The sequence below is a fragment of the Macaca fascicularis genome, chromosome 13 (assembly GCF_037993035.2).
Source record: "Macaca fascicularis isolate 582-1 chromosome 13, T2T-MFA8v1.1".
NCBI classification, from domain to species: Eukaryota; Metazoa; Chordata; class Mammalia; order Primates; family Cercopithecidae; genus Macaca; species Macaca fascicularis.
This window is the reverse complement of record NC_088387.1, coordinates 115,079,125-115,095,520: the sequence shown is the minus strand read 5'-3', so window position 1 is coordinate 115,095,520 and position 16,396 is coordinate 115,079,125. Positions and strand designations below refer to the sequence as shown.

At 49.3% G+C, this 16,396-nt stretch overlaps 1 protein-coding gene and 1 long non-coding RNA gene across 15 annotated transcripts in view; both read left to right on the top strand.

Annotated features, from left to right (window-relative positions):
• The window catches only part of RNF144A (ring finger protein 144A), a 424,395-nt gene that overhangs the window by 103,056 nt on the left and 304,943 nt on the right, over positions 1–16,396 (top strand). For all 14 annotated transcript variants that reach the window (XM_074012424.1, XM_074012421.1, XM_065527464.2 and 11 more), the window contains 2 exons: positions 1,502–1,649; positions 7,260–7,349. In XM_074012424.1, the coding sequence (XP_073868525.1) occupies positions 1,502–1,649; positions 7,260–7,349 (238 nt within the window). The remainder of the gene's footprint in view (positions 1–1,501; positions 1,650–7,259; positions 7,350–16,396) is intronic.
• Positions 8,550–12,013, top strand: LOC141408380 (uncharacterized). Its single transcript, XR_012422707.1, has 2 exons — positions 8,550–8,936; positions 8,982–12,013. It is a non-coding gene; the product is annotated as an uncharacterized lncRNA (long non-coding RNA).

Here is a 16,396-nt window from a genome sequence, read left to right as displayed (position 1 = left end):
TGCATGGCCAGGTTGGTCTGCAGTTTGCTTTTAAATTGGAAGCATTTGAGCTAGTGACCGTTGTGTTATCTTTCAGTAACAGTTCTTAATAATAGCTACTGTTTATTGAGTGCCTGGTACTTACGTGCTGGCTTCTGCGCTTAACATGTGCAACCTCTGTAATTCTCACAACAGCCTGTAGAGATGGATGCTATTAGCCTTATTCTGTTTTGCAGATGAGGAAACTGAGACACATAAGATATAAATAGCACAGCTAGGATCTGTCTGTCTCAAGACTCTGTGCTCCTAATTAGGAGGACATACTGCTTCTCTCATTATTTTTTACTCTGTTGCCTTCTACTAATGGACCAAACAGTCACGTTCAGTTGGAATGTGCACCCCAAGTGGAGGATTATTCACTGCCAATCATCAGACAGCTCATACTAAGGTGAAACTACATTTAATGCTCATATTGACTAGGAAGCTTGTGAGAGATCCTTCAGCCAGAATGCACTCAGAATGCCAGAATTTGCTCAACTTCAGTAAATATATACTCACAAATGTGTTAAATTCTGAAAAAGCTGCTCACTGCAAAGGAGGGATGCATTTTCTCCTGCTGATGTTGGTTTAACTTAGCGAGTTCAACAATATAGCAAATGCACCCCCATAATCAGTGATCACTTCTCTTAACAGTTTATCATTTATTCCTTCAGATGCTTTTATGAATGTTCTTACCTATCTTTTAAAACTTAACCGCATGAGGTGAGTCATACCTAATGTCTGTGTTATCTTTCTTAGCAACATTGAACTACTGCTGCCCCTTATCAAGCACTTCATAAAAGCTGCAGCCCTGCACTGTGCTCTTGTCACACGGAATCTTTTCTCACGGTCACACTGATGAGAAAACTAGGGCTTGGAGAGTTGCTTCACAGCTAGTTTGTAGCAGAGCCAACCCTGACCTCAGCTTAAAGCCCTTTGTGCTAACCCTGCAGACCTAGCCAACTTCTGAGGAAAACAATTTTGTAAGAAGAGCCAGGTGGATCTATCCAAATGAACGGTGTGTGTTTATGTGTGTGCATTTGCAACATTTATTTATTTTTCTTTTAACAGCAAAGTACATACAATTTATATCAACCCTTTGGAAAGTAGACAGCTCTGTGACTAAGCAGACACTGTTTGACCTTAACATGATTATTCAGATACCTCCGTTATAATAAGCCTTTTGCTGTATTTTCTTTTGTCTATATACATAATATCTCTAAATTTAGATACGTGCTGATGTTGCTGGTTTTTTTTTTTTTTTTTTTTTTAATTTTTCCTAACTCAAATTGGCTGATTCACAGTGTTTTGGTTAATTTTTTTTTTCTGGAGTTTCCGGTTCTTTGTTTTTTGTTTTTTGTTTTCATCTAATACCAAGAGAACTCAGTCTGTGAAGTGGAGCTGATGCTTCCAGCATAGCCGATGCTCCTGGGTCTCCTGTGGGATCTGTCTGTGCTGGGTCCTCATGGCGTTTCTCCCACAGTGCTGCGTTCAAAATGGAAGAGGACGATGCGCCCATCAAGCGCTGCCCCAAGTGCAGGGTCTACATCGAGCGAGACGAAGGCTGCGCCCAGATGATGTGCAAGAACTGCAAGCATGCCTTCTGCTGGTACTGCCTGGAGTCTCTGGACGTGAGTACGGCCTTCAGTGTCACCTTGCGCATTTAGCTTTGAGGTTTAGATTTGGAATGAGAAAACTAGACCAGCTATTTCCTAAAGAGCTTGGTGCTTACTCCTGTGGAACAGCGAAGGAACACTGTTTGGTGTTTCTCCTGGGTTTGGGAAAACATTAACTCATGAGCGCCACGGTGACCGAAGCCTCTGTGACTCGTATGGTTCTGGGGCCGAAACACTTCATGGAGGTTCAGGATCCAGCCTGGGATTTAAAGGGGTTTTAGGATCATAGATTTTGTCTAAGCAGGGACTGCCATTGTCAGTTTGGGCTGCTGTTGACATAATATCATAGATGAGGCAGGTTAAATGACAGACGTTTGTTTCTCATGGTTCTGGGGGCTGGAAATCCAAAATCAGGGTACACCAGATTTGGCTCCTGGGTTCTTGATCAGGGTTTCTTCCTGGTGTTCAGGATAGTGAGGACAGACAGAAGCAGGGGCTGGGGAGCTATTGGGCTTGGGGCCAGTTTTAAGACTTCATTGACACTCATGTCATCTGCAGGGCAGGAAAACATGCAAACCCTTTGCTCTCTGGCAGAATGGGAGTTCCAGCTTCATATGGCAGCCTTCTCCCACATGTGCTCTGCCTGAATGTGTCTCAGACACACCACTCTGTGTATGCCTGCAAGAGCCGTGTCCCTGACAGGAAGGCACAGCCTCCCAGGCCCACGCTTTTCTGGAGCTTTGAGGCCTGATGCACAGGTTGCAGCTATTTCACTTCTCATTCTCCTTCCTTGCCCATATTAGGGCGTGGGCATCTTGCCAAAATGATGAAGCTATGATTTTAGTTTAGAAGAGTTTATTGGTGCATACTTTTAAAGGAACTATAATTAGGCAGGGCATGGTGGCTCATGCCTGCATTCCCAGCACTTTGGGAGGCCTAGGTGGTCAGATCACCTGAGGTCAGGAGTTCGAGACCAGCCTAGGCAACATAGTGAAACCCTATTTCTACTAAAAATACAATGGTGGCATGCACTGGTAGTCCTAGCTACATGGGAGACTGAGGCATAAGAATTGCTTGAACCTGGGAGGCTCAGGTTGCAGTGAGCTGAGATGGCACAACTGCACTCCAGCCTGGGCAACAGAGCAAGACTCCATCTCAAAAAATAAAAATAAATAAATAAAACTATAATTAAATAGCAGACCTACTTATCTATTGAAACCATTGTAGCTAGGACAGTCCAAGCAAATGAAGTCGTGTGTCACGAAGGGACATATTTATGTCTGTTCTGCACAGCAAGGATGAATGTATCCAGTCCATCCAATAATAGTATTACGCCATTCAGGTCTCATTCAAATAAAGTGGGTTATGGGAGTGTGTGGCAGTCAGAACAAGTCCATGCTTCCCATGTTAGCAGTTCTTCTGTCCAGAGACTGTTCTTTCTTACCAGTGTTTCTGGGCAAGCGTTCATACCATGGGGCTATCTCAGAGCCGTTCAACGTGGCACCCAATGGCTGAGATGGGTTACCTCTGGCTTCCAAGGTGAAGGAGAAGTGGTTCAGACCAATGGGCAAAGTGGAATGAAGCACAGGCTGAGAGGTTTGTCTAGAAGAAAATGAGTGTCTCTTTGAGATGGAATATTACGTATGATAACAGATCTGTAATATAAAGGCTACCTTAAAAAATTAGATTGCTGCTTTTGGAATTGTTCCTTTAAAGGCCTGTTATCTCTTTATGAATTTTGAATTACTAAATTAATAGTAGAACCTGATGTGGCTGACCAAATCTGGGTAAAATATCACCATCTTCTATCCTGAGGCTTCATTTTTACTTCCTAGGCAAGCTTAATGAATCCGCGTGACAAGATGAGTTTTCTTTAGCTCAAGTCCTCAAGGGGATTTGTGGAGTGACATCTGAAGCCTTACCAAATTTTTTAGGGCCTTCAAGGTCTTATTTATTTATCTATTTATTTCTGCATTTTACTGTATTCCAGTTTTTTTTTTTTTTTGAAAACTGATCATTGAGTTATGATATAATATCTAATATCTGGCCCACAATTTATTATTCTTTGTAACTTAAAGAAGGAAGAAAGTGAAATGTCAGCTTTCCTGCCCCTTGTCACAGAGCCCCTTGCGGGTCATTTAGGAGCTGCGTTAGAAAGGGACTGACAGAAGTTTGGTTTCCTCAGGCTGCTTGGACCAAGTGACAGGGACGAGGAGGGAAGCTGCTGTTTTTCTCCTTCCAGCACAGGAGTGTGTGTCTTCTCTGCTCTAGTCGCTGAGGAAGGCCCTCCCTGTCCAGCTCCACCCTAAAGCAGGTTCCGCCTCTTGTGGATGGAGAGGAACCAGGCTGTGCTTTGCCTCCATCGGAGGCATCATCCTCATGGCCGTGCACGGTTTCCTATGTTTTCTTTGTACATGAAGAAAAATGACCCTGTGGCCAGAGGAAGCGGATGTGAAGGAAGGGGAGTCTGCTGTTGGAGCCCTTTACCGAAGACATTAACAGTGATTTAGGACAAGCACGGAAATGCACTGCCTGAAGCCAGCCAAGAGCACTCAGAGGAGGGAGGAGGGCTTTCCATGGAGCTTTTCTCTCCTGTTTCCCCCAAGCGTGCTCTCTGGCACATGCAGACATCCAGGAGTTAGGAATATTTCAGACCGCCTCCTCCCCATCGAGGTCCTTACTCCCTCTCCTCCCCTGCTTCCCTCTCCTCATCTGCCCCTGGCCGAGCCCATCTCCCCTTGAATCCTCACTGCTTCTCAGCGATCAGTGCTGGCCCGATGTTTGCTATTTACTGCAGAAAGGGACATGTGCCGTTTCTTTCTTTTATGTATTTTTTGGCAGTAGATAGTTGATGTTTATTGAGGTGATTGTTCCAGATCAGCATTCTATAATTTGCTCTGGATACCTGCTTCCCTTAACACGCACAGCGTTTCAGTGAGTTGGAATGAGGAAGGCCAGAGAGGTTTATCTTTCTCAAACTAGTAAGGAAGGGAACCAGCCCTGATCTTTCAGACTCTAAAAACCACGTCTTTGCGTTAGATCAGGCTGTGTCAAGGCAGAGTTCCAGTGGACATTTTAAAGCTGAAGGGGCTAGCATTGCTCTGGGGCATTTGCGCTCTCACCAGCCCTCTCCCGGACTGCAGCTTCCCGGAGCATGCACCATTGTTTCGTCTCACCCTGGAGGTGAATGGAACTTCTCTCTGAACAATAGGAGGAAAGTATTCCCTGCCACAGAAATAGATCCCCGTTCCTGCTGCTCCTGGGATTGCTAAGCCCCAGGGCTTCATCAGGAAATTAAAAATCACAAGTCAATCATTTCTATATTGTAAAACCATATTTGAGTGCTTTTATCAGGGGATAAGAAAAGTGCTTTTTAAATAAGCATTCATTTTGTTCATGAAGTCTGACTGTGTGTCAGCAACTCTGCTCCGTTAGACCCCATGTGGGTCTGGTGAGATGAGGGCGGGGATGGGGGTGGGGGTTGAAGTTCTTGACCTTGAGGAGCTCGTCATCGCCCAGAGGAGCCCCGTAAGGCATGATCAGAACACAAGGCTATGAAGGAGGCTGCATGGCTAAGGGTATAAAGTCCCTGTCAGCCCCAAGGAGGAGTCAGGAGGTTACTGGGTCTCGGGGCCACGGGGTAGCTGAGGACTTGAAGGCTGAGTGAGTCTGTTCACCAGGGAGGACAGAATGTGCTGAGCCAGGTTACCACCAAAGACCTGGGCACGATGAAGGAGGATGTGAACTCATACGTGGCCTGGCCAGAGATGCTGGAAAGATAAGGTGAGGCCCAGACGACGGCCCCTGTGTACCAAGATCAGGGGCCTGGCCCCCGCACAGGCCTGTGCTTCCCAAGGATAGGATGGATCAGAATCACTTAGGGAGCTTGAGGACTGGGCCCTGCCTCAGACCTCGGAGTCAGCATCTTCAGCTTCCAAAAGCTGCCCAGGTGACTCGGATGTGCAGCCAGGCTTGTCCGTGTCTGCTGGCAGAGGTCAGTAACCACTTCTCAACTGGGTAGTACACAGGATTTGGTTTGAGTTTCAGAAATGTTTAAGTTGCGTTTCAGAAACGTTTAAATTCAAAACCGTTTAAAGAGCCCACAGTGCCAGACATTGCGCGAGGCAGTCTGGAAAATGGAGGCGTACAAATGGAGAATGAGCTCATCTCAGTGGTGTGTGAATTAACATCAGCACAAAGGAAATTTCGGTTAAGAGTTCAAGGAGGAGAAAGCTCACAGTGATGGAGGTGGACAGAAATAGCCTCGTAGAAGAGAAAGGTGTGGCCAGAGTGACTTTGTGTTTGCCTGTTCCTGCCCTTCCCCTCACAGATGAGGTGTCTAGGTACAGAAGCGAGGCGGACAGTGGTAGCTGGGACCCCAGGCCCCAGCCAAAGCCTCCTGCTACTGCACCTGTAACAGCCAGGATTTGATGGCCCTCCATTCACTGTACGTTCAGACACCAGGAGGCTTGACCCCAAAAATCAGCAAACTCAAAGCCGGTGTCCTCCCCACAAGGAGAGGAAGGTCGGATGCATCCCCCAAACTATCTTACCAGAGTTGATTGAAAGGAGCAGAAGGCCGTGACCCCTGTCCTGCTCCTCCTGTTTTTTGGAAGAGTGACTTCCTGTTCCCCGAGGCACACTGGGCCCTGTGTTTATTTGCTCTTTTCTGAAAAAGCAGCTGTCGTTTACAGCCTCGGTAAATGAATCAGCAGGCTTGCGCCTCCCTGGTGCCATGTGCCTCACCATCTCCTTCACTGATCAGGATGGAAAACGGCGCCTCCCGGTCCTGGAGGCGCAGCGGGCTGGGTATAGACATGCCGTTCCCCTCATGCCCGTGGGTAGTCGTTGAGATCTGGGTGCCAAGCGCTGAGCTGGGGAACACGGAGAGAGCAACTTGTGTGAGGGTCCCAGCCCCAGGAGATGGAGGTGAGGTGGAGGACGCCTGGAGGGAGGCGTCCACGGGCGTGCCCGGAGTGCAGAGGGCCACTGCCCACTCAGGATGGTGTGAGAAGATGCAGATAGAAAGTGCTTCCCGGGCTGGATCTTGAATCATGAGGAAAATCGAGTGGCCTAAGTGGAGAGGAAGCACTTTCTAGGTGAGAAGCCTGACCGGACGGAGGGGGATGGGCCAGCAACAAAGAAAATCATCCAATCCCAGGAATAGCCCTGTCACTGCAGCAGGAAGCTGCCAGGGCAGAGGGACTCTGGTGGAATTACACACAGCCGGGGCCAACAGGAGCTCTTTGGAGCAACCGTGACCTGCGTGTTCAGTAGCCCTGTGTTCCCACGAGATCCCTTCTTTCCCACAAGCTCAGAAGCCAGCCACTGTGCGGGGAGGCCCTTCTTTGGGCTGGGCCTGAAGTGTGCTCCAAAGCTCCCTCTAGAGCCCGAAGCTGTGCTGTCCAGGGCTACTGGGTGATGAAGGGAGGCCCTGGGGAGGAGCAGCCTGGGCCTGCAGTGGCTGTGGCCAGGTGTTCCCGGGTGCGCGCCCTTCCCTGTGTCACCTCCCTCATGTCTCCACTTATCGTGAGCATAGGAGAAGAAGTACATCAATGGCCGTGATACACACCGAACTGAGCAGGGACCGCTCGTTCACGCTGTCTCTGTCTCTGCCCCTCACAGGATGATTTCCTTCTGATACACTATGATAAGGGACCCTGCCGGAACAAGCTGGGCCACTCCCGGGCATCTGTGATCTGGCATCGGACACAGGTAGGAGGTGATTCACCTAGAACTTTGATCTCAGACAGAGAGAGACTGTGTGTGTGTGTGTGTGTGTGTGTGTATCTTTAGTGTTTCCAGACTTGCCTATAGGACAAAGGTCTCCTGGATAGAAAGAGCTAGTAGATGTGCTTCCTGCTGGGTTTTTGCTGGTATAGGGTTATCCTGATGGAAGCCCTGGCCCAAAGTTAGTGTCAACGTGCATCACATTCGTTGTCTGATGGGCCTTCAGCATCAGACTTCAGATCGCTTGCATGGGACTCATGGCCTTGGTCATGATCTACTGACCATGTTTAGGTAATCCTTGCCTAGCACTTAACAAAGAGCTTTCTCTTGAGGCCCTGAGATAAGCAAGGGAGTAACAGGAATGGATAGCAAGGAAGGAGTGGAAAAATTCCTAGGTCAGTGGTCCCCAACCTTTTTGGCACCAGGGACTCACTTTGTGGAAGGCAGTTTTTCCACAGACTGGGCAGGGGGACGGATTTGGGATGATTCACCACGTTGCATTTATTGTGCACTTTATGTATGTCATGTTACATTGTAATATATGATGAAACAATTCTACAACTCACCATCATGTGGAATCAGTGGGAGCCCTGAGCTTGCTTTCCTGTAACTAGATGGTCCCATCTGGGGGTGATGGGAGACAGGGACAGATCATCAGGCATTAGATTCTCATATAAGAAACGTGCAACCTAGATCCCTAGCATCAGCAGTTCACAACAGGGTTTGTGCTCCTATGAGAAGCTAATGCTGCCGCTGATCTGACAGGAGGTGGGGCTCGGGCGGTAACGTGAGCGATGGGGAGCAGCTGTAAATACAGATGAAGCTTTGCTCATTTGCTCCGCCCACCCCCCACTGCTCACTCCTGCTGTGCACCCTGGTTCCTAACAGGCCACAGACCACTGCCAGTCAGTCCATGGCCCACGGGTTGGGGACCCTGGCCCTAGGTGGTAATGCCTGTGCAGCCTTTGGAGTTGATAAAGGACCCTCGTGTTGCTTAATATTAACGTGTGCTTTCAACACATATTTATCACCTACTATGCACTGGGTACTGCTCTAGGAGCTGGAGATACAGTGGTGCGTGAGACAGTACGTCCTTCTACGGGGCCTACGTTCTGTTTAGGGACAGAGATGATAAACCAGCAAGCACACGGAACCTAATAAATCAGCTAGAGGTGATGTGATGGGGAGGTGGTCAGAGATGATGACTAAATCAGCTAGAGGTGATGTGATGGGGAGGTGGTCAGAGATGATGACTAAATCAGTGAGAGGTGATGTGATGGGGAGGTGGTCAGAGATGATGACTAAATCAGCTAGAGGTGATGTGATGGGGAGGTGGTCAGAGATGATGACTAAATCACTTAGAGGTGATGTGATGGGGAGGTGGTCAGAGATGATGACTAAATCAGTTAGAGGTGATGCGATGGGGAGGTGGTCAGAGATGATGACTAAATCAGCTAGAGGTGATGTGATGGGGAGGTGGTCAGAGGTGATGACTAAATCAGTTAGAGGTGATGCGATGGGGAGGAGGTCAGAGATGATGACTAAATCAGTTGGAGGTGATGTGATGGGGAGGTCAGAGATGATGACTAAATCAGTTAGAGGTGATGTGATGGGGAGGTGGTCAGAGGTGATGTGATGAGGAGGTCAGAGATGATGACTAAATCAGTTAGAGGTGATGTGATGGGGAGGAGGTCAGAGGTGATGAGTAAATCAGTTAGAGGTGATGCGATGGGGAGGTCAGAGATGATGACTAAATCAGTTAGAGGTGATGTGATGGGGAGGAGGTCAGAGGTGATGAGTAAATCAGTTAGAGGTGATGCGATGGGGAGGTCAGAGATGATGACTAAATCAGTTAGAGGTGATGTGATGGGGAGGTCAGAGATGATGACTAAATCAGTTAGAGGTGATGTGATGGGGAGGAGGTCAGAGGTGATGACTAAATCAGCTAGAGGTGATGTGATGGGGAGGTGGTCAAAGATGATGACAGGGACAGACCCTTTTAGGGCTTGGCAGGCCACAGAGCAACCCTGGATCTTGTGCTGGGTTTGTGGGAAGCTGCTGAGGGATTAGCAGCAGGAGGCATGTTGGCTGCTGCTCCCTGCCTGCTTCTCGAGGCGTGAAGGGCTCAAGTCTGTGACTCATTCACGACATTTCTCAGGAGAGCCTCTGAGGCAGGTGTGTCAGCCTCATCTAAAAGATGGAGAAGCTCAGTCTCGAGGCAGTCGCCAGGATGAGGGAAAGGTCCACCTACAACGGCACTTCCTGCACAGCCTCAAATGCCAACCATGTGGCAAAGCGTGTGGGCGTCCGCCGCGGGGGATAAGACACGCCTCCCATCAAAGAGCAGATGCTGAGCATGCTTGGCCTTGCAGGCCGTAGGTCTCTGCTGCAACTGTCAGCTCCACCTGGCAGCACAGAAGCAGCCGACGGGACGTCAGTGAGTTACCTTGGCTGTGTTCCAGTGAAACTGTTTACACAGGCAGGTGGAAGTGACTGTGGCGATGGTTGCGTAACTCTGTGAACACACTGGAAACCATTGAATGTGTACTTTAAATATCTGAGTTGCGTGGTACGGGAATTATGTCCCAGTAAAGCTGTATGGATAAACAAAACAGAAACAGATGATGAAGCCGGATTTGACCCAAGGGCCATGGCGTGCTGCCCTCTGGTCTAGAAGGTTGGTTTGAGCTCCTCTGACTGTTTTCTCTGCCCTTGGCCTTGCATGGCTTGAATCCACACCCCTTCCAGATCTGCTCTGGCTGCTGTGACAAAGCACTACAGACTGGGTGGCTCAGAACAGCAGAAACACATTGGCTCAGTCCTGGAGGTCCGAATTCTGAAATCAAGGTGTCAGCAGGGCGCTGCCTGGTCTGAAACCTGCAGGAGAGCCCCTCCTGGCCGCCTCCAGCTTCTGTGGTTTGCCAGCCATCTATGGCATTCCTGGACAGATCAGTGCATCGCTGCAATCCTCCGTCTTCCTCCGGCTGCCTCTTCCCTGTGCGTCTTCACCCCGTCTTCCGTCAGTGTCCAAATCCCCCCTTTGTATCAGGACATCAGCGGTATGGGATTGAGGCCCGTGCTAATCACCTCGTGGTAACTTGATTGCATCTGCAGATACTCTGTTTCCAAAGAAGGTCACATTCTGAGATACTAGGGGCTAGAACTTCAACATACTGTTTTGGGAGGACACGATTCAACCCATGACGACACCTATGCCCACCTCCCCACACAGCACAGAAACTGCCACGAGGCTGCGTTCCTCCCCTGCACTTGGTTTGCCCTGGGCTGTAGGTAGGGGTTGCCTGGGTGCTGACTCAGGGTGGCCGGCATTTGCCCAGCCACCGTGTGAGTGGATGCTGTTGTGTGTACGTTGGCAGAAACTGAGTCACAGCTTGGTGAGAACTTGGAAACCATTTCCCAACTCTGGCAGTTTCCCTGTAGAGAAGGTGAGTTCCGGGTGAGAGCGAGTGCTTTCCACAGGGACCCTGGCTGGCTGTTGCTGGGTGCTACGCCTTTCACATACTCAGGCTGACCATCCTCATATGTAGTTTGCTCTGGAATCTGCGGTGTGAACAGGGCTCAGCGAAGGCAGCCCACGTGCGGCCCAGGTGGCGTCAGCTGGGGCAGCTCTGAAGCCGGGCAGGAGCCCCTGCAGGCCCGCACCCCATGCTTCTGGTGCTTGATCTGGCTGCTGGCTGGGGCCTCAGCTGGGGCTGGCAGTCGGATATCCTCACGCCATCGTGCCCAGGAGCTGCCAAAGGCCCAGTGCTCTGAGTACCTGGGACAGCCTGAGCACGGGTCTTGGCGGCCACATCTTCCCTGCTCCTCCAGGCTCACTCTGAACTTCTTTGACCTGCAGCGCCCGTGCTCTCCCTGCCTCTCTGCTTTGCCCCGGCTGTTGCTGCCACCTTGGTCTTCATCACTGTCTTCCTCTGCTTCTCCTGTTCCTGCCCAGCTCTGCACATCCACACTCCAGCCCTCTCTGTGACCCAGTCCAGGTGTGACCTCCGCGAAGTCACTTGTGCCTGGTTGTCATGCAGGAAGCCCTCCCCCCACATGGCCCACCCTACTGCGGTCACAGCCCAGTGCTCATCTGTGTCTGATCTCTTAGGATACAAAAAAGTGCTCTTGAGAGCAGAGACCTGTTTTGCTCGTCTTTGTAACCTCTTTGGCACCAGTCCTGTGCCTGGGACACAATGATCTTTGGAAGTAGCGCACGGGCAAAATCGTGAATGACCCATTTGGCCGTGGGTGTTGACTCGCAGTCCTCTCCACAGGGCCAGTGGTCGTCATGCCTTCGGCAGCTTTCTACACATGGAGAACTTCACTGGGGCTGGGCAGGGAGCTAAGGGTTGCTGTGTCCCTGTCCCAGGACCATGACAGCTGCTTTAGTTTCTGATTCTGCTCCCGGTGAGGAGAAGGTGGAAGTGGATGACTTGGAGCTTGTTCGTCCCCATGCAGACAGGAAGGACTTTTTTTGTTTCTCTTAGGGAGGGACAGGAGTAAAACCCCCTCTCTAATGACACCTAACAGTTCTTCCTTTCTTTGAAGGCAGAGGTTGCAGTGATCCAAGATCGTGCCACTGCACTCCAGCCTGGGCAACAGAGCAAGACTCTGTCTCGAAAAAAAAAAAAAAAAAAAAAAAAGAAGTTCCAGTTTACAAAAGTGCAGTGGGACCTGGAGCGATAGTGTGTGGGGAAGCAGAGCAGGCAGGAGTGCCAAGGTGCAGCAAGCGACAGCATGCAGCGTTTGAGTGGACGCCCACCCTCCTTAGGAGCCCTGGCTTTGCTCGGACTCTTCTCTGTCTGCCTTTTGGAAACAAGTCCATGTAAAGAGCTCGCTTCTGCCACCTCCTGCCTGTTTTCGGGCTTCCGGCATCTCCCTTGCCCTGTCCTTCCTCCGGGCTGCTACGGCACTGAGCACGCTGCCAAGTGCAGTGCTGGGAAGGAAACCGGGCAGCACGAGGTGCCTTTGTGGCACGTGCACCTGCCAACCTGCCAGGCTGTAGGAAACTTGGAAGATCGCAAGGCAGGGTGAGACATGAGAAGCCAAGAATTATTTCTTGTTGGTAATTCAGCAAGCTGGAATATTCGAGAAAAATAGTATGAAATGAGTGGCACCTAAATCAGACCATAAAGGTCCTAAATGCTGGATGCTGCTGAAAGAGCTTTGAAGGAGGAGAGGACAGTGTGAGCAGAGGCACAGAATGGGACACTGCGGGGCCGGCTGGGGAGCCTGCGGGAGTGCAGCTGATGGAAAGTTAGGGGCAGAGTCGTGATTGGACTTGGAGAGGGTGTGGTATCATGCTGTAGACTTAAGTCTGTGTGGCACTAGGGAGCCACAGAAGGTTTTAGAGCAGCAGAATCAAATGCTCAGACAGGGCATAACCTGAAGACTTCTGCTGATCCTCTTGGTCCTCTACATTTGGCCTCCCTTGTCATCTTCATCTCTACAAAGCAGAATCTGCCAGCCTCGTGGCCTCGGAGGAGCCCTGCCTGCTCAGGCTGGCCTGCTGTTGTGCCTTCTCCACTCCTGTGTCTCTCTCTCCCTGTTCTGTTCCTTCTCCCTGTCAATCTATATCCCTCCCGTCCGTTTTTAAGGCTCTGCTCCAGCTCCTGCTTCTCTCCTTACCTGTCTCTAACCAGCCCAGGCCACAGCACGTGCTGAGCAGCGTCTTTGGAATCTTACTTGATTGTAGCCCCCAGGGAGACATGTACCAGGCATGGTGCCTTGTAAACCCTACAGATCCCTGCGCACACCTGCATCGACATAACTTACCCACTCTGTGCTCCTGCATTTTCTGTTCTGCTCTGTTTGCTAAAGTCGTCGTCTTGACCCACCAAATTGCTTTACCATCCTACAAATGGGTCAGCCGGGCCACCCTCTGTCACTAACCCTGCCGTGGTTTGGAACTTCTTGCCTGAGTTGGGTTTTGTAGGTTTCCTGGGGAAACATTTCTCTGTCACACAGGGGCTTGCTCAACTCTCACCTCAAGAGCACTCAGAACATGCCCTGAGTTCAGTGTCCTGTGATTCCCGCAACGTTCAGGGTCATTTTGAAAGGGTCCTTCTCCTCAGTTCTTCCTGCCTTTAGATGTGAAGCTCAGTAAGATTATTCTAAGAGATTTGGGGGAAATCCAACATGTCTCCTTGAAATTGCAGGCTGCTTTCATTATTTGTATGGGAGCAGAGGTTTTGTATGCCCCCTGTATCTTACCTGGTGCTCTTGTCAAATGGACCTTTGGAACAAGTGCTGTAAAGGAAGAATTGTCTTTGTTGCACCAAGTTATTGTACAGTTTGTTTCATCCCAAGTGATACATTTTTTATTCAGTATAGCAGAGTCTTCTGTTGAAGCAAACGAACACGAGAACCAGCAGAGTGGCCGCGATGGCTGCAGGGTGGGCAGATACCTCATGTGGAACTGACTGTGCAGTTGCTGGAGTGAGCGTGGGTGCTGTGAGCCACACCTGTGCCCTGTCCATCTGCCCTCTTGTACATTCGCTGTACACACGACTGCATGAAGTGCTTGCCGGCCTTTTCCCAGCGCTATCCCAGAAATCAGCCATCATGTGGAGGAGCGTTTCATTTTCACTGGAGTAACCTTACTTCCTTAGGACATCAGCATCTGACAAGGGAGAATCTTACCCCAAACCAGCTCTTCCTTCTCTTCTGAGAAGTGAAAGGAAACTTGCTTTACCCCAGTCCACCTCCGATAAAGAGCTCATTTTTAGCCATAGGATGGCATTTACTAAAGCCAGCTAATAACTGGTCTGTGTTCACACACATCCGTGGAGGGGCGCAAAGTGATAGTTTCAGAGGCTGAGCTGAAGGGCCAGGCGTTCCTTCCAGAAATGCTTGTGTTCTGGAAGCCATATGCAGTGACTGTTCTAAGGATATTTCCCGCTGAGATCAGTGAAATATGCACGATATATCTCTTGTACTTAATACCAGGATGCTCAGCTCTGTCTGTTTTAAACAAATATTGGACCTCTGGAATAGCTTTTTGGGTATAGATTTTGCATCTGTGAAGTGAGAAAATCAGTCTGGATTATAATCCAGGGATCAAATATGATACCGTGATTCTGAACTTGTCTGTGCCACCTTCAGGTACCTAGTTTCAGTACATTAATAGTGTTCCATTCACCTTACCAGATCTCAGATTTTGGCTTAGTTTTTCCAAGCCCTTGAATGTGGTTTGTAGAAGAATTCTCTGGGGAAACCATTCAGAACGTGGTCAGTTTATTTTCAACTGGCTCATCCCATGAATCTGGGTCGGACATTTATTGTGAGAGTGCCGGGCTGTGCATGGGAACTTACGATGGTTTGTAGAAAGGGTGTTCTGGCTTTAGGTAGCATACAGCTAAGAAACTTCATGGAAAGGGGTACCTGTTCCTTTAAATCTTAGGGTTTGCCAGTACGAACGAAGCTGTACTGTACAGATTCTCTCTGGAGCCTGAAACTGTTTCCCCATCCGTCTGCCTTCTCTGAGCAAGTATCTGACACACATCCACAGCACACACACACACACAGTGATTCTTTCTGTTTTGTGATGTTTGCTTCCTGTCTCATTTTTTTCACTGCTGGCTGCATAACTCTGGCAATACCTGCATATGCCTGTCACCCATTGGCAATACGCTGGGTGACCAACTTCTCAAACAGCAGGCAGATTTCGACACGAGGTGGACCGAGTGAAAAGCGAAGATGGTGTGTGATTGGCCAAGAATGTGATCATTTGGTCCAGGATTTTGGCATGATTTTGACTGCAAAGAATGTGTGGCTCCTTCGAGACTGACAGTTGTGTGCCAGGTAGTCGAGGTTGCCCAAAATTGCCCTTCAAATAAGGTAGAGCTTACTGCATGTTGTATGCATTCTGCATATCAGCATGCACATGATTTCAGTAAAGCACGACCTGAATTCACACAGGGTAATTCCACCGTCGATATGTTGTTCAGACAAATGAACGTAGCCAACTGGGCGGCAAGCATGGATTCCCAGCATTAGCACAGTCTAATGGATAAATGCAATGTGACATAATTTATTAAATGCAGTCTAGTTTATAAATGCGTTCACGTACCTGTGTGTGTTGGTTTTCAGGAGAAATCTCAGCCGAGGTGTACTTTCTTCCACACATCTGGGATGCTTTAGTAGAGTCTCATATTTTAGGGCTGATAATGGCCCATTAAGGTCTTTTGCTTCCATTGTTTATTTTATAGATGAGAAAACAGACCCAGGGAGAAGTGAATGAAGGCTGAGTTGGAATGAGAACCATGTGCTGGTGCTTGCGTTTACTGGTCACACTGAACACTAGGTGGCGGTCTAGCCCTGTCTTCGGTCTCAGTTCTGCAGGCTGCGTGCCTGGGCTGGAATTCTGCGAATGGCAAGGCTGGCTGGAAAGCAGGCTCTGTCCCTCTTTGACCAGCCGTGCCGCCTGACTCAGATGATGGCATGTCTGCATTTGAGGTTATTTCTTTTGGCCTTTACTCATAACTAGGGATAAACATGTTTTCAAACAAAAATCAAAATACATAACAGTCAATATTGGGCTTTAAACTCTAGGAAGGACGGGGGCCAGGTCATTCTCTGACGCACTGCGCCTGTGTCTTTTCTGTTTTCTCATCGGAAATGAACTATTCCAGTCTTTCTTCTGTAGTAACAACCTGCTTGTCTCCGTTATCTCAGCCACCTGCCACTGGAAACCCTCCGTTCCCCTAGCAAATGGTGTCTGTCAGTCACATGGCAGGGGTGTGGGGGGCTGCACCCCTGGAACCTGTTGGCAGTTTCTGTAGAATGTCTTGTTATCAGTTGATTAGATCTTGGTCTTTTTCTGCCAGACAAGGTGTTCCTCGAGGGCCAAGATGTATGCACTTCTGTATTTGCAGCATCAAGTGCATTGTCTGGAGCAGCGTGGCTGCTGAGAGGAAACTTGTTAGTTAATTGGATATATAGATGTATGGATGTTTGGGTGTTTAGATGGAAAAGGGTGGAGAGAGCGAGAAGGAAGGGAAAAGAAGAGGTGGAAAAGAAGAATGAGG